Consider the following 18,632-nt stretch of genomic DNA (forward strand, 5'->3'; position numbering starts at 1 on the left):
GATTAGATTGACGTCAACAGAAATTAGACCACCATACAGACACAGAGACAGGTGGAACCTACATGAGCTCTTGTGCTCTTTCTTCCTTTGTCGCCGTTTGAGCAGCGAGTTACGAGGACTCATGGGAACTGTAGTCCTGGGTAGGGTGCTGGAGCTCTGGCTGCTGGGGCCCGACGTGGTCGTAGAGCCCGGAGAAAAACTGGCAGATACCAGAGCTGGAAAGACAGGGAAATTATAGATTGTTCCAATATTGCAACGCAAGTACTTTAAGGCAGATATTTAAGGATTAATTAAAACCAGGAAGAAACAGAAAAGGAAAAGGGTAACAGATAAATCTTGATGCTACAGGTGGGAGAAGGGAAGTGACCAATCAAGGTTTAGCTTGAGCTTAAAGAGCACAGGATAATTATAATGAACACAAACAGCCCTGCAAAAGTTACATATTCAATGTTTTTTCACAACAGGAGATTCAGAGACTGTAGATGAGGCTTCAAACTTCGCACTGACTTTATCCAACTTTATATCAAGCTAAAAGGACAACCAAGCTGGGTTCTAATGACGTCTGTGTTCTGTATTCTTACACTTGCAGTAGTCAAGGCTGTTGATAGTGTTGTTGTTGGAGGCGGTCCAAGATTTGTTGAGGGTGGAGCTTGCGTTGCAGAGGGTGGAGTTTTGGGGGTGACAGTAGTTCACACAGGGGTCCCAGGAGTGGGGGTGGTCCGACTTCTGAACCTTCACTGAAACACACACATGGAATCGGGTTACTAATGAGGACATTAATTCACCCAAGCTTACCCTAAACATAACTTTAGCTGCTACATGCCTAAAACTAACCTTTACCCCGACCCTGACAAAATTTCAACCTTAATCAACAACAGATTATTACCTTGTGTGAACTTTTTGTGGCCCCACATTGTGAGGCTGAGAATGTATCAGCTTGTTTTTTTGTTCATCATTTCATGAAAATTCTCAATGATATGGGTATGTTATGGGCATGCCTTCAAAAGTATAAGGATGGACACGTTTGTTACCATGTGTGAAAGCAGTATGAACTTTGCTAACCTCCACAACCCTTTTATGTAAGCATTTGTCTATTTTGTTCGACTTATCCAGCGTTGGGTCGCAGTGGCAGCAGGCTAAGCAGAGTGTCCAGACACCTCTCTCCATGCCACATTTTCCAACTTTTCCCAAGATTCCAAGGTGCCTCAAGGCCAAATGAGATGTATAATCCCTCCTGGGAGTCCTGGGTGTACCCCGGGGTCTCCTCCCAATCGGATGTACCCAGAAACCATTAAAGAACGTCGCCCAAGAGGCATCCTAATCAGATGCTCAAACCACCTCAGCTGGTCCTTTTAACCATGAAGCAGTCTGAGCTCCCTACTGATGGGTGAGCTCTGCAGCATATCTCTCAGTCTGAGCCAAGCCACTCTACACATTTCAGCCACTTGAATCTGTGATCTCTTTCATTCAAAACTACCCAGAGCTCTTGACCATAGGAGAGGGTTGCAACCTAGACCAACTAGTAAATCAAAAGTTTTGCCTTCTGGTTCACTTCGTTCTTCACCATGGTGGTCTGGCACAACACATGCTGTACTGCTGATGATCCACCACTCTATCAGTCCATCTCAGGCTCCAATTTCAATTGTGAAAAAAGATCCCAAAATTAACTCTTTTGCTTGGGGCAGCAACTCATCCCCAACCCCCAAAAATCAGTGTTCCAATTTGTGGCAATATCATAATTCTAATTCAGGTTTGATACCAGACTGTATATGAAGATGGATTAACACTTTCTGATGCCAAAACATGGTGGAAATAGGTGTTTGACGAGCAGTGACTGATGGTGGTCAGTCGTGGAATCAAGATTGGCCTTTTACCCCGCCCACATATGAGCACACACACCTCTGCAAACTTGACTGGTCTTGCTCTGTTGTGGATGCTCACTGTACATTAGTCATTTACAGTTATTGGTAATTGCCATTTGTCCACCCATCAAGTTACAAATCAGCTACTATCCCCCACATATTAGCTGTGCTTTAGCTTGGTTATATCAATTCCCAGCCCTTCATACCGCATCTCCACTTACCAGTCTCAGTTTGCTAATATGTCACTAGTGCAAGATGAAACTACCCATTTCTGACATATAGTGGTTTCACTTCTGGGGAACTGTCCTGTCATCCATAGATAGAACTTAAGTATAAGAAACAAATCAGAGACATATCTGTGTGTACATATGGTATGTCACCGGTGGTAATAGATATTTACCAGCATGAAGTGAGGCTTTGATCACTTTGGAGATCATTTAGCAGATAATGGGACATTTTAAATAATTCATTGTGATGGGTTTGAAGTGTTAATACTTGTGTGCAATATCTCCCTATTTTACCGATTTGCTGCACCTAATGATTATGAATAAGCTCTCTAAATCTTAACTCAGACATCTGTTTATGGATTAATGGATATGAGTCTGTATAACTTATTCTCTGGTTTGTGCAAATTGCACTCCATTAAAAGTTGTTTTTAGTGAGTCTAGTGTCATGCTACAATCTGCTGCTTTGATTTAAAACAGTCACCAAACTGTGACTGAATCAGCTATATAGACAGACACACCTGCCAGCCAATCAAATGCTAGTATTTTCCAAAAACGTCAATTATACAGGCATCTATGATTCATTGGGTTATCATAAGACATTCTAAGCTAAGTCGTTCCTTTGTCACTTCATGAGATCGACAACAAAGCGAATACAAAACACCAGCCTGATGAAAACACAGAAAGTGTGGTGGGCTGTGCCATCTGTTAAGAAGTTGCATTTTCTCAGAAGTCAGGGAGAACCTCTTCTGGGGAAACTCCCACTGTGAGCATCAGCATACAGTCAAGGCTGAAGTCTGACAACCTACACAGCTTCGTGTGTAATTCCTCACCGCACACACTCATCAAAACTCTGAAGTTGATCTTAAGCTGCCCTGCGCTGCCACATCCATCCAGCAGAGCTTTTGTTTCCTCGACATGTGTTGTCGTCGTCTTATCTGCGCCACTCCGATGGCGGGAAGTCTGAGGAGCAGAGTAGGCTGGACGACCTCAGGGTGAGATCTGAGAAATGTGGAAACATTTTCCCGCCGTCTAATCCTCCGTGAGTAAAAATAAAGTCATTATGTCCAATGAAACACAGCGACGAGACAGATCTGCTGACTGGAGATGGCTGCAGATGCACACAGACATACAGCCGAGTCACTCTGCATGCACAATTATCCTCACTTACACATCATACATGCATGGGAGAAGACACATTTCTGCACACAAATAAAGGCAATCTTACGTGTATGCAGATTTATGTTGCAGATCTGCAAACCCTAATCTATGCTGAAGTAACAGTCACACGCACACAGCTGCAAAACCTTTAATCAGAGTATCTATTAATAAAGCTGGCTGCAAGGTCTGCTGCAAGGCCATCAGTGTCCTAATGAGCTGTGTTCACTTTCTAACACACACTCAAGGGAAGCCGCACAACTGTGATTGGAAGAAGGAAAGAATGAATTTTGCTTCTTGAAGGAGATGCGAGATGAGACGGCGACCTTTGGAGCCCGTGTGAGTTCAGGTTTCACATGTGAAAGACTCCAAATTTTAGGTTTTTGCCACTTCAGAATAACAATAGATGCATAAAAGTAAATGGAGACAAGTTGAGAAAGAAAGCACACTTGCAAGATGAGAGATATGCGTAGTTTAGGAGGCAGGGGAAGGAGAGACTAAGAGTGGAGAAGAGATGAGAGGAAAAGGACAGGAGAGAGGAGGAGGTTTCAGGCTGTAAGCAGTTTCTGACAGCTGTGAGAGAGGTGTAATGACTTTAATTAAATACCATCCTGCCTTTACACCCCCTGTCAGTCTACTTCTCATTCATCCATCACTTTTCTTTTCAAGTTTCTCCCTTCCGGAACCTTTTCATGCTGAAAATGAACTCCCACCCCACACAAATTCTATAGAAAGTAACGGTTTTAGTCTGGTACAATATCTACTTTTTATTCTCCACCGCTGCTTTAATCCTGCCTTTCTCATGAGTCTCTAATCAGGTCAACAGAAAAGAAAAAAACATGCTGTGCAGACTTTTCCGTTGAACAGGATGAAAAAGGTAAAAGGTGTGTGTGCACATAGAATCACAGGTTCTACATGTGTGATCATGCCTGCTGCTGTGTGCTTCTATTTGTGTGCATGTCTCATTGTATGAGTGTGATGTGTGCGTACATTTGTCACACTTAAGCCCCCTCAGCTGTGAGCATTAACCCTGGATAATAAAGCAGTCGCTGGAATCAGCGTTTCCCCTGTAAATCCACTGGCACTAATTCTGTCACAGATGAAAGCTTGGCTATGGGTGAAGAAACACTCCTTCAACTAATTAGGCACAAAGTTGCCGTCACAGCCAAAATATTTCCTCAATCAGAGTAGTGTGAGAGAGGACACTGGAATGAATGTGATATTTTCCCCCTGTGATCTGCTAATTGTGTCAGGAGTCACTTTATTGGGACTAAATCCAACCAAAATCTTTATTAGTGATTTCTGGGTGTCTGTCTTCTACACTAGTGGAAATATTTGTTCACTGTCTCATGTATTTCAATACAACAAGCGCTGGCAAGCTTAAGTGCAGTAATTGTTCACCTTTGTTCCATTTGTTCAGCAGGAAAAAGCTAAAGACAACATGTTCCTGTGTTCCAGTAAAAACAGATGACTGATAATTCTCTATTTTGCTTCACACATCAATAACTTGGACTGCATCCTCACACAACAGGTGTCCACACAAGCCACTTCTAAATCACATTAATAGCAGACAAGAGCGGAGCGTATTCATCACAGAGTTATCACAAATCTGACGCAACATAATCAAACAGTGGTAACAGCTGTTGTGGCACAAGGTGTGAAAGAAAAACAACAACAAGAGTTGGAATTTGACCACATAACACAAACCATCTGGTTGACAGTCCTGCAGACAGAAGAGAATAATCTGTTTGTATTATTACTGTTGTTTGTATTTATGCCGTGATGAGGCTTTATCTGCTTATTTATTTGAGTTGATTCAAGTAATTCATAATCAAACATATTTTTTTATTCTGTTCTTTTTTAAAAATAATTTTATTATATTAGCATCAATACCACCACCTTATTCAATTAGTTTATTTCAATTTGTAAATTCCATTTTTTCAGGTTTTTTTTATTGTTTTGGCAATATTGTTCAGCTTATGTTTGTGTCAAATAAGCATATTAAATTGACTTGAAAAATTTTATTGACAGCATGTCCTATGGAGGAAATTCTTTTTAGCTGAGGGGTCAGTAGACATGCATGTCAGATTAAAGGTTGCATCTGTGAATATAATTACTGAAGTAGCCTGCAACTCACTCAGTGTCAGCTGAGTTAGGCTCCAACAACTTCTTGATGTTATTTTATGTATATACTGCGTAATTTCTGATACATATGTGTAATACTGGATATACCAATATACTGTTGTAAACTATAATAGAAAAGTTTGTGTTTGTACACCTCCATCAGCTGATCAAGTTGCTGTCTACACCCATATCATCTAAAATATGTGTAGTTAAGACCTTCAGGTAGAGATGCCTCAATCAAGTTTTTTTTTTTTTTTTTTTTTTTTTAAACATATTACGGATTTCCAGTATTGTAGGTTAACTGTAGTAACTGATTGGGCAACCAGGTGGAGCCCCTTACTGTTTAGTATTGTAGTGAAGAGAGGAGGCAGTCACTCGGATTACGCCCAGTTCCATGTTGGGAAGCAGAGTGCATTGTGTGAGTTTAGCTCGTAAGGGGCCACCGTGACGAAGACTTCCGTGATGCTTAATGGCCACTATTTGTTAGAAGCCTGGTGAGATTGAGTCATACAGAGCTCCTACATCTGGATGGATATGTAACAGAGCTGCCTTTAAAGTTCACATCATATGTCAGCACCAGCACAGGACATGCATCCACTGTGTTAACTTTGAGTCAGCAATTGACTAATTACAGATTGATAATGCTGCAGATTATTAAGAATATTAGTCAGAATGCATCCCTGCTGCAGACTGTGCTCTTCCATTAAGCAAACTGTGTGATAGGGAATGTTAACAAAGAATCTGGTGTCACTTATACAATGCCTGTCTATGTTCGTTAAGACAAACTACAACAAAAAACACAGCATTATATATTTTATGAATGTATATATATTGATAGAAATAAGCAATACAGATATAAATCAAAGTGTCAAATAATTTGTGTCTAGTTTTTTTTTAATTACATATCACACATTTCAAGTATTGTAGCTTAACTGTAGTACCTAATTGGGCAACCAGGTGGAGCCTCTTACTGTTAAATACTGTCGTGACTGGAGGATGCAGTCACTAGGGCAGTTCCATGTGGGGAAGCAGAGAGCATTGTGTGAGTTTAGCTCGTAAAGGGCCACCATGACAAAGACTTCCGTGACTCTTAATGACCTACGGCAAAGATTCATTAGTTAGAGACCTGCTGAGATTGAGTCACATGGTACTCCTCTATCTCGATGTCATATGTAACAGAACTGGCTTTGCAACTTGTTTAATGTGTACGTTGACTAAAATAATATTACCAGCACAGGACGTGTATCCATTACACTAAATTTGAGTGAACAATTAACCAGTAATAGACTGATAATACTGCAGATTATTAAGAAAACAATTCAAAGTTTGCAACACTAGCATTCTGCCACAAACTGTTTTCTCTTGAAGCAAACTGTGTGACAAGCAAGTGTGAACAAAGGATCTGACTCATGTTCATGCCGATACCTATTAGTTAAAAATACCTGATCAGCCCCAAACCCAATCTGTGGGATTGACTCAGGAAATCCAGACTGAAGTTTTTAGGTTTGTGGACATAAACAACAGCAACACCAAAAACAGAGTCAAATTCCTACATGTGTTCACATTAGGGCAATAAAACTGATTCTGATAGGACACAACGTTGTAGCCATGAAAGCAGATGAAGCTTCACATACAAATGTTGCTACAAAAAGCTATAAATTGTGAAACATGAATGCATTACACTCATTGTCATCCCAGCAGCACAAAAGATCTGTACAATCACCAAGACTTCAAGGTGGGCACACAAGATTAGTGTCTCCAGTTGACCAGGAAGGCGACCTTCATCCTGAAATGGGCACTATTCAGGCAGTGACAGAGGCGACAATGCTCTCAAAACTGAAGTCAGCTATGAGAAATCCTACACATTCACTTCACGGCCTGGAGGTGATTCAGCACAGCACCTTCAGCCTTCTGTCCTGTTCTAAACTAATATTGGGATTATAAATAAGTAGTTTTTAGCACACTGGATATATGCAAGTGAGTTTGCACAGGCATTATTTAAATTGTAGATTTTCTACATTGTTGCACACTGTTTTCTATACTGCACTTTACATATTACTAATATTTTTATTACTTCACTCAAAGCCTTTAGCATATTTTAGTGCTGTACCTCTGTGGAAAGTTGTTGTGCTGGAAATATTTCATGTGCAGTGTTAGATGTGGGTTTTTGACTGTGATTGTAGATTCTGTAACAAAGCAAATTCCCTGCAAAGGATCAATGAGTTATCTATTTACAGTGCCGTTCAAAAGTTTGGGGTCACCCAGACAATTTCATATTTTCCATGAAAACTCACACTTTTATTCATGTGCTAACATAATTGCACAAGGGTTTTCTAATCATCAATTAGCCTTTCAACACCATTAGCTAACACAATGTAGCATTAGAACACAGGAGTGATGGTTGCTGGGAATGTTCCTCTGTACCCCTATGGAGATATTCCATTAAAAATCAGTTTCCAGCTAGAATAGTCATTTACCACATTAACAATGTCTAGACTGTATTTCTGATTAATTTGATGTTATCTTCATTGAAAAACACTGCTTTTCTTTCAGTAATACGGACATTTCTATGTGATCCCAAACTTTTGAACGGTAGTGGATGTATCTACCTAATTCATTAACTCACTAAAGGCGAAATCTGGTCATAGTCTCCCCTCTTCATCCTGAGTTATGGTGCTGAATAATGGCCAGAAAAGTGTTTTTGCAGATCATTATGTTGTCACAGTGAAGTTAAGTTTTGACCTTTCAGATATAAAGTGTCCTCATCTCATCATTTTATCCTTTTAGACATTGTCTGAAATTTTGTCACACTTGGAATACTTGATTAATGGTCAAAAACGTGAGCTCACGGTGACCTTTGACCACCAAATTTTAAGTGAACGCTTGTGCAAAATTTGAAGAAACTCCCCCAAGACATTCCTTAAATATCACATTTACTTCATTAGCGCCTGCGGCTGCAGCTGCCGACAGTCCAGAGGCATAAAAAGAACCACAAATGCAATCGACAAACGATTGCAGAATCATGAAATAATCAAGGGTGTTACAAGATGATGATAATAGATGGAGTAATGCATGCTGCTGCGCTTACTTTCCACTAGTAATTAGCTGTGGCTTTATTCCCAGTTTCCCAAACGCTGTGGTCGATATAACTGCGACAATGTTTTGATTACAGTTGACTTAATGAAGCTGTAGCATAAGTAATGATGGTGCAGCGGGACAAAGTGGAGCGTTTAGTCTGATACGAGCTGCTAATGTTGACTTTACACAACATCAAGGTGCCGAACCTGGTAACACTACATGCAAATGCAAGAAAGTGCAAGAAAAATGGGGTGTAAAACTGCACAACAGCACTGAATATTATAGTTTTTGAAGCCACATACTAACAACTGATGGATTTTACACACCCACCTGTGTCATGCTGTTTCCCAGTTAGCCTTGTTTGATGTGAGGGGAGTATTTCTAATTTGACCAGTTCTGTTGTGCTTGCTAGTAGCTGTGTCGCTTCCAGGACTGTACAGTGTTCTGTCGACGTCCCATCTATGGACAGCAGGTGATCCCCACCATGCAACGCTCCACATCTGGTGCATCAGGCAGAAAGGGAGAATAAAAAAGGGATGTTACCATTGAACCGCACAGGGAAACAAATACAGTGCAACGCATTTTTCAGAAATGCCTTCTTGATGTTATTCTTAGTTCAGTTTGGCTCACATTAGCGTGCTGCAGGGCTGGTCAGCCGGACATCTCTGCTCTTCAGCTGGCTTCAGATTTAAAAAAGAAAAGAATTTGCAGCTGCGTGGGAATGAATAGTGGCAGAGCGTAGCCCTCCACTGTCAACCTGTTCTGTTGACTGAGGTTATTTTAGTTCTTGTTACAGAGAGAGTTCAAGTGCTTCATGTATATTTTAGAGCCAGACTGAGGCTCGGGAGCAAAATCCTGTCTCCTAGTGTCTGTGTTAGTGTTGGACACAGCCGATGTGCGTTTGTCTGTGTGTAAGGGTGTTTCTCATATAGGGGGAATATACTGTACATAAATGCAACAGCTGTATATTCGTAATCCTACAGTGTAGGGCTGGATTCAGAGGTGGGAGGACAATCAATGAAGCCAGAGATTTTTCTACAAAAAACTGACTGTACTACCAAGAAAATATCAGTCTGTTCCCTCCAATGTACAGAAGAAAATAAATTAAATATATTATGCTTTTTGGAACTTTATGAATAGATCTGTCAACTGTTATTTATTTCCATTTGTAGTATGTGGTATCCTAATTATACACTTTTTTGACATGCATAAAGTATCAGTGAGCACAGCTAAAGTTTTGAGACCATCTTGAAGGTCTTTGAGGCCACCACTGATTCTGCAATTGGAATATTCAGAGCTGAGCCTGTTTCTTGTCCTCAAAGCTAATCTAACAGACAGAAATTTAATACGGAGCATCAAATGGAGGGGCAGAATGTTGCACATTACAAGAGATACACTGATCAGGCATAATATTATGACCTCTTGCCTAATATTGTTGGTCCCCCTTTTGCTGCCAAATCAGCCCTGACCTGTTGAGGCATGGACTCCTCTAGAACCCTGAAGTTGTGCTGCGGTATCTTTCACTAAGATGTTAGCAGCAGATCCCTTAATTCCTGGAAGTTGTGAGGTGGGGCCTTAATGGATCAGACTTGTTTGTCTACCACATCCCACAGATGCTCAATTGGATTGAGATCTGGGGAACTTGGAGGCCAAGTCAACACCTCAAACTGGTTGTTCTGCTCCTCAAACCATTCCTGAACCATTTTTGTTTTGTAGCACGGTCCACTATCCTGCTGAAAGAGGTCACAGCCATCAGGGAATACCGTTTCCATGAAAGGGTGTGCATGGTGTGCAACAATGTTTAGGTAGGTGGTACGTGTCAAAGTAACATCAGCATGGATGCAGGACCCAAGGTTTCCCAGCAGAACATTGCCCAAAGCATCACACTGCCTCCGTTGGTTTGCCTTCTTCCCATAGTGCCTCCTGGTACCATGTGTTCGTCAGGTAAGCGGCCACGGACACACAGCCACCCACGTGATGTAACAGAACACATGACCAGGCCACCTTCTTCCATTGCTACTTGGCCCAGTTCTGATGGTCACATGCCCATTGTTGGTGCCCCAGTGGTGCACAGGGGTCAGCATGGGCACCCTGACTGGTCTGCATGTAGCTCCATATGCAACAAACTGCGATGCACTGTGTATTCTGACACCTTTCTATCAGAACTAGCATTAACTTTGTCAACAATTTGAGAAACAGTAGCTCATCTGTTGGATTGGCGCCTTCACTCCCCACATGCATCAGTGAGCCTTGTCTGCCCATGACCCTGTCACCGGTTCACCACTGTTCCTTCCTTGGACCACTTTTGATAGATATTGACCACTGCAGACCAGGAACACCCCACAAGAGCTGCAGTTTTGGAGATGCTCTTATGCGTGCCCATTTTTCCTGCTTCTAACACATCAACTTTGATAGTATATCCAACCCACTAAAAGGTGCTATGATGAAGAGAAAATCAGTGTTCTTCACTTTTCCTGTCAGGGGTCATAATGTTATGTCTGATCGGTTTATATCTCCAATGGATGCATTCGAGACATGAATGTTACTTTTTACAGTGAGTGGAGCCTTTCTTGACATTTCTGCGCAGAAATTCATTTAGATGAGAGAGTTCCGGCGAGCAGGCAATGGAGTAGACGTGTGCCCAGTTGGCTCCGCACAGAAACACATATAAGTCTTTTTATTTGGCGTCGTGAGAAAAACTGAAGCCTTACGTACCATCTGTGACATCCGAGGAAACGGGTGATTTCTTTGAAAATGGCAAATAACTTGCGAAAATACAAATTTACACCGGGCAACAAAACTACAGAGGAGACGAGCCCCGAGAAAGCTAACAAAGCACCCGGGCCTACACATCCTGTAGGCGACTCAACCAGCAAAATGTCAGGAAAAGGTGAACTTCAAGATCTAAAAACTGAGTTGCTGTCATTCATGAAGATCGAAATGACTGAACTTTTTCAAAGAGAGGTGACAAAGGTGATTACGCACGAAATCGAGGGCATTAAAGCGGAGCTACAGTCAGTGAAAACCGAGATAGCTAACAGCACAGTAGCCCTTCGCATCGACATGGAGACAGTCAAAACTACGGTTGTAGAGATGGAGGGGGCGCTTTCTGTACACTCAGATGACATAACAACACTGCAAACCAAAGTCCAAACGCTGGAGAAAATCGTGGAGTCTCTACGTGAGAAACATGTGGACTTGGAAGGGCGCAGTCGGAGATCAAACATCCGAATACTGAATGTGGCTGAGAGCTCCCCGTGTACGCCTGTTGCTGTATCCAAGCTAATCCGTGACGTGCTAAAGCTGGACAGGGATGTACTGGTGGACAGATCACATCGCTCCTTACAGGGGAAGAGAGCTGATGGCAAACCCAGACCGATCATAGCCAAACTGCACTACCCTCAAGACTGCGTCGACATCCTCCGCCGTGCACGAGAATCAGACCCACCGCAGCGCAACGGCTCGACCATCCTCATCTTCCCTGACTATCCACCAAGTGTCGCCCGCGCAAGGATGGCCTTTAACGACGTGAAAAAGTCGCTGCGAGGTCGAGAGGGAGTGCGCTATGGGCTCCTTTACCCAGCCCGGCTGCGCATCTCCCATGACGGCAAGGATATGATCTTCAACGACCCAGCTAAAGCCCAAGCGTATGTACGTGAAAAAATGTAAGGAGTGACTAGGCTTACTACAACAAACGGTAAAGCCTCGCACTACGCAAATAACACTATCTTTTTCAAACGATAATCTTGAACTGCTAAGCACAATGTTGTATATTGGAAAGTTAATTGTGTTGTTAAGTTAATAAGTGCTGAAGCAGGGTTTTCCTATATCCCTGAGTAAATTCAGGTAATTACATATTTTTATAGGATGTGTTACAGTAGTCAATCATAAAAAGACTAATGGACTAGGCCGCCAAAATATATATATATATATTTTTTTTTTCTTTATTACTGTGCATTCTAAAAGACTTATCTTAATTCTAAATGCACATGGAGCCACCTGTAAAGCTAGAACTCTAAACAAACACATAGGCTATGCTAATGTGTGGATTTTTCTTTCAAGGGTTGTTCTATCACCATGTTCTTGCTGGTGATTTTGGGGGTTTAGCGCCTGTTGCACCAAAATTTGTTTTAAGATCATTGTTTGTACTTTCTAAGCTGATTATTATTGACCTCTCTGTGTTTTTTAACCCAACCAAATATTACTCTTGTCACTATGTGTCCCAGTCCACATGGCTAGATCACCGTTGAATACTCAGTCCGGCCTCTGCCAGGTAAACTTTGTTTGCTGGAATGTTAAATCTCTTAACAAGCCGGCAAAACGTAGGAGGGTGTTTTCCCACCTGGAGAGGATGAACGCTGACATTGTCTTTCTCCAAGAAACTCACCTAACTACACATGACCACTCAAAGCTTCGATGCAATTGGGTAGGACAATTTTTTCATTCGAACTTTCACTCCAAATCTAGGGGAACAGCTATACTCATTAAAAAGAACATCTCTTTCACCCTTGGTAATGTTGAAGCTGACTCTAACGGTCGGTACATAATTGTGGTGGGCAGGCTAAATAACACCCCTGTTGTCTTGGCAAACATTTATGCCCCTAACTGGGATGATAGTGCTTTTTTTACGAGACTATTTTCTCAAATACCAAATATTGATTCACATCACCTCATCCTGGGAGGCGATATCAACTGTGTCTTATCACCATCACAAGACCGCAGCTCATCTAAAACAGTACAACCAAATCGAACAGAGCAAACAGTTAATAAGCTTCTAAAAACTTATGGGATGAACGATGTTTGGAGATCTAAAAACCCAGGCCGAAGATGCTACTCTTTCTACTCGCCAGTACATAAGACTTTCTCCCGAATAGACTATTTTTTTATAGATAATACTTTGCTTCCACTTGTAAATAAATGTGAATATCACGCAATAGTAATATCAGACCATGCACCACTATCGATGATCCTGAACATGCCCTCAAACATCAAATACCGACCGTGGAGATTTAACACTCTTCTGCTTTCTGATGCAGAATTTGTCAAATTTATATCAAAGGAAATAGATGAGTATTTGGTGCGAAATAGAACTCCAGACATATCGTCTGGATTAATCTGGGAATCACTAAAGGCATATCTTAGAGGCCAAATCATAGCTTATAATGTCAGAATAAAAAAAGCTCAACATGAACGCCTCAGAAAGATTGAAAGTGATATTTTAAGACTGGACAATGCCTTGGCTTGCTCTTTTTCATCTGAAATATTTAAAGAACGCCTGGCTCTTCAAACTGAATTTAACTTAATAACCACAAAACATGCAGAAAACCTCTTAAATAAATCCAAACATAAAGTATATGAACATGGGGAGAAAATTGGGAAAATCCTGGCCCATCAACTACGACAACAACAGGCTGATCAGTCAATTCTTGAAATTAATAATGAACAAGGTGAGAAACTAACAGATCCTATAGACATAAATAACGAGTTCAGTAAATATTACTCGGAACTATATACCTCTGAATCGTGTGGTAATGAAAAACAATTTGAGACCTTTTTCACAAAATTTACCCTTCCAACTATTAGTGAGCAATCGGCAGTAGATGTAGAAAGACCACTGTCTGAACAAGAAATTATGAAAGCTATTGCCTCCATGCAGAGTGGAAAGGCTCCCGGGCCTGACGGCTTCCCAACCGAATTTTTTAAAACATTTTCTAAAGAGCTGTCCCCTATTTTACTTTCTGTTTATGATGAATCATCTCGATCTGGTGTCTTTCCAGAAACAATGAGGCAGGCGGTCATATCTTTAATTCATAAAAAGGGCAAAAGTAAATTGAAATGTAGCTCATATCGACCAATTTCATTGTTAAATGTAGACAATAAAATATTTGCCAAAATTTTAGCAACCCGCTTAGAGCTAATTGTCCCTTCAATAGTATCCAATGACCAAACAGGATTTATCAAAAACCGATATTCATTTTATAACATCCGCAGGCTTTTGGATATCCTGCATAGTCCCACTCCACCAGATACAGCAGAAGTGGTCTTATCACTTGATGCTGAGAAAGCGTTCGATCGTGTGGAGTGGGACTACCTTTTCTATACTCTTAGAAGGTTCGGTTTTGGTGTAAAGTTTATATCTTGGATCCGTATGATATACTCCGCCCCTCTAGCTGCAGTCCGTACAAACCATAATCGGTCAAATTTTTTCAAACTAGAACGGGGCACACGGCAAGGGTGCCCATTATCCCCTCTATTATTTTCATTGGTAATGGAGCCCCTAGCAACTGCAATACGTAGCGAACCTTCCATTAAAGGCATCCAAAGAGGGGACTCAGAGCACAAAACCTCGCTGTATGCTGACGACACCCTCCTGTATATATCGGACCCACTCCGGAGCCTTCCTAAACTATCCGATGTTCTTGAGAGCTTCGGAAGGATATCAGGCTATAAGGTAAACATGCAAAAGAGTGAGCTAATGCCTATAAACTCTGTGGCTAAACAAATCATGCCGAGCCAATTCCCATTCAAAATAAGTCAAGATAAATTTAAATACTTAGGTGTATGGATAACAAAAAACTACAAGCACATGTACAAAACAAACTTTATCCCATTATTAGACTCCATGAAACAGGACCTCGAACGATGGAACACACTCCCATTATCATTGGGAGGTAGAATAAATATTGTTAAAATGAATATCTTACCTAAATTTTTGTACATTTTTCAATGCGTACCTATATTTTTAACAAATGCCTTTTTCTCCCTTATTGACAAATCTATATCTTCATTCATATGGAATGGGAAAACTGCACGCATCTCTAAAAGTGTGTTACAGAGGCATAGAGAGCAAGGGGGTTTTTCACTCCCAAATTTCCAATTCTATTATTGGGCATCCAACATCCGAGCAATGCTATTTTGGTGCTCCCCCTGTTGCAGCCCTGAATGGTTAAAACTGGAAAATATGTCGTGCAGTTTTACCTCCCTTCACTCTTTGATGACTTCAGAACTACCTCTGTCTCAACCGATGTGCAAATTCTCTGCAAACCCAATTGTCAAACACTCATTCAAGATATGGTGTCAATTCAGAAGGCGTTTTGCTTTAAATGATATGTCAATCAATGGTCCTATTGCACATAACCATATGTTTGCTCCTTCCATGATAGACGATTACTTCTCAACCTGGGCTACGCGTGGCCCAAGGACACTGAAAGACTTGTTTATTGATGGACAGTATGCCTCGTTTCAACAACTAAAAACAAAATTTGAAATCCCTAACTCTCAATTCTTCAGGTATCTTCAATTACGCAGCTATATGTCAACCACGCTCAATCACTTCCCATCACGGCCCCCCGACTCTCTTCTTGAAACAATGTTAAATATAAACCCGCTTTCTAAGGGTGTCATTGGGAAAATATATACTTCTATCATTTCTTACAATGTACAGCCACTTGCACATACCAGAAGAAAATGGGAAGAAGAGCTTGAAATTGTAATATCTGAGGATGAGTGGCAATCTGCAGTGAATAATATATACTCATCTTCAATTTGCCTAAGACACAAGGTAATTCAACTTAAAATTGTTCATAGATTGCATTGGTCAAAAGTTAAACTAGCAAAATTCAAACCGGATATAGACCTAAATTGTGACCGCTGTGAAATTGAGCAAGCATCATTATCACACATGTTCTGGTTTTGCTCAAAATTGGCACCCCTCTGGCAATCAATTTTCAAATTCCTCTCTAGCGCATTAAAGATCAATATTGAACCAGAGGCCAAAATTGTAATATTCGGCATTATGCCTGAATCTACCAACTCAAATAAAAAACAAAAGGAAGTAATAGCCTTTACTACGCTAATTGCCCGCAGGCTCATTCTCCTTAATTGGAAAGAAAAACATCCACCATCTTTTAGAATGTGGCTCACCGATTTCCTACACCATCTAGCCTTGGAAAAAATAAGAAATTCCGTCAGAGGGAACACTGAAAAATTCTTCAAAATCTGGCGTCCTATTTTGGACCAGATCCAAGAAGTGGATCCGTCACTCATTACAGAAGAGTAAATAATAAACTATTTACTTTCACACGTTAATCAACAGCAGAGAGATAAGAGACATTGTATTATTATTATTATTTTTTTTTTTATTTTTTTTCCTTTTTTTTTTTTTTTTTTTTTTATTATTATTATTATTATTTGTATTTTATAATATATATATATATGTATTTTATTTTTTGACTGGTGCAACAGTGTGGGGGGGGAGGGATTTGGGGTTATGTTAAAAGAAAAAAAAAAAAAAAAAAAAAAAAACGGAATTGTATTGTACTATTTTTCTGTCACACTGAATCTTCAATAAAAACACATTGAACAAGAAATTCATTTAGATGAAAGCTGCAGGAGTTCAAAAGGTTCTTCATACATGAAATCAGCTTCCATTGCATCTCCCTTCCATCTATTACACTTCTTTTAACATACAGTATGTCATAAAGGAGGACAAAAATAATTAGAACCAAAAACATACAAAAACAAGGGATAAACAATCCAGGTCCAGGCTCTCAAAGTGGATTTGGAAAGTGAAAGACATTTATTTTAGTGGGCTAGAGGCATAAAAAACACACCAAATCATGACAGCTTGTGTTTTCTCTAGGGTATTCAGACATGCCATTTTCTTGGTCATTTTCATGCCATATTATTGGTTGTAATTCTTCCATATTCCTTCATCATATTCCCAGTTTTCTGAGGAGCATCGACGGATCTACTGTCATTTTTCTCCTTTCTACAGGATGTCATGCTGATGCACCTGAACACATCATCGCTGATGTCTCCTGGGTTCATCGGCTGTTCTGGATCCTTCAAAATCCAGTCCATGTAGGGCTGAACCACCCACAGGTGTCAGTCATTTCAGTCTAAATACAGCTACTGACGTATCAGGAAATGTGCCTGGTTACTGTTGAAATGTTACAGTAATGTTTCTGAAGTGACACTGAATGTAAATTGGGACTTTGCAGAAACATTAACAGACCTGCTGCTGTCTTGTTTGCTTCCCGCAGCTGGCTGCGCATCCGATTCTTTCCTTTAATAAATACCTGCAGCATTGCACGGCAGCAGAAATGTTAAGTGGCTGTTTAAGCTGAGAGTGATGAGCAAATGTGGCACAGCAGCGATAACTTCAGTAAAACAGGGTTGGACTGTAAATAATGCTCTCTGGTGTTCAATACATCCAACAGATCAGCTGTTATACTCAGATTCCAAGCTTATAAGGTGGAATTTATTTGTGTTGGAGCTTCTCTGGATGAATCCTGAACTCCATCGGGGCTATCAGGACAGTTTTATGAAGGTAAACCTGACATTCACAGTCACCCAAAATGTCTGACTGATGATTTTTTCCTTAATTTCCAGAAGTTATAGATTTTTATTAAATCATTATCTACCCTATTTCAAGCACAATCAGTCTTCTTGTGCTATACTGCATTCTATTCACTGTATATGTTATATAGTTGCATCTGCACCAAAAATCAACCCGTAAAAGACTCACTGCTGCTTTACCAACTGCACTGTAGCTCCGACCAGATGGTAATAATCGAAAGCAACCACGTTTATCAATTCAGACCTTCTTTTGTCCTTGGTTTGGCAGATGGACAGAGATTTAATGGAGCAAATCCAGCTGAGGGTGTGTTTGTACGTACCTGTCCACCACGCTGCCAGGTTTAACCCGGTCGATGACGATGACCTGTTTGTTTCGATGGCTGGCCGATGTCAGCGTGATGCCCAGCGTTGCTCCCGGTGATTTGGCAATTTCCACTAATAACGGACCCGAGGCATTCGTCACTGTGTCTGTTTGAGGAAAATAAGTGCTTTTATTTGATGCCCACAGTCTGCAGATGCACCAACAATAACACAGCAAGAGTACCTTTTAATATCTGCTCCGCTAATACATAAAAGTAGCCCGGCAGAGAAACTCCAGGCATGAATGCCCTTGAAAGTATAAACCACCAGATGTGATAACCAGGGGGGGTTCTTTTCAGCGCTTTCTGGTTGAAATAAATTGAGCAGTTTTTACGCAGAAAAGAAAAAAGGAGGAGAGCTTAGCCCGAGGCAGCAGAAAATGCCAACACATCAGCAAAAATAAACACAACAAACCAATTTTTAATTTTGCTGGCATTTAAGAAAAGAAGTTTTGCTGCAAGATTGA

The 18,632-nt window shown here is 40.7% G+C and overlaps 1 protein-coding gene across 2 annotated transcripts in view; it reads right to left on the reverse strand.

Moving 5' to 3' along the window:
* The window catches only part of LOC111577385 (glutamate receptor-interacting protein 2-like), a 78,406-nt gene that overhangs the window by 44,614 nt on the left and 15,160 nt on the right, over nt 1–18,632 (reverse strand). For both annotated transcript variants that reach the window (XM_055010626.1, XM_055010625.1), the window contains exons 6-9: nt 18,127–18,274; nt 8,777–8,946; nt 582–737; nt 63–215 (exon numbers count right to left, since the gene is read on the reverse strand). In XM_055010626.1, the coding sequence (XP_054866601.1) occupies nt 63–215; nt 582–737; nt 8,777–8,946; nt 18,127–18,274 (627 nt within the window). The remainder of the gene's footprint in view (nt 1–62; nt 216–581; nt 738–8,776; nt 8,947–18,126; nt 18,275–18,632) is intronic.

Source organism: Amphiprion ocellaris, chromosome 5 (genome assembly GCF_022539595.1).
Source record: "Amphiprion ocellaris isolate individual 3 ecotype Okinawa chromosome 5, ASM2253959v1, whole genome shotgun sequence".
Lineage (NCBI taxonomy): Eukaryota > Metazoa > Chordata > Actinopteri > Pomacentridae > Amphiprion > Amphiprion ocellaris.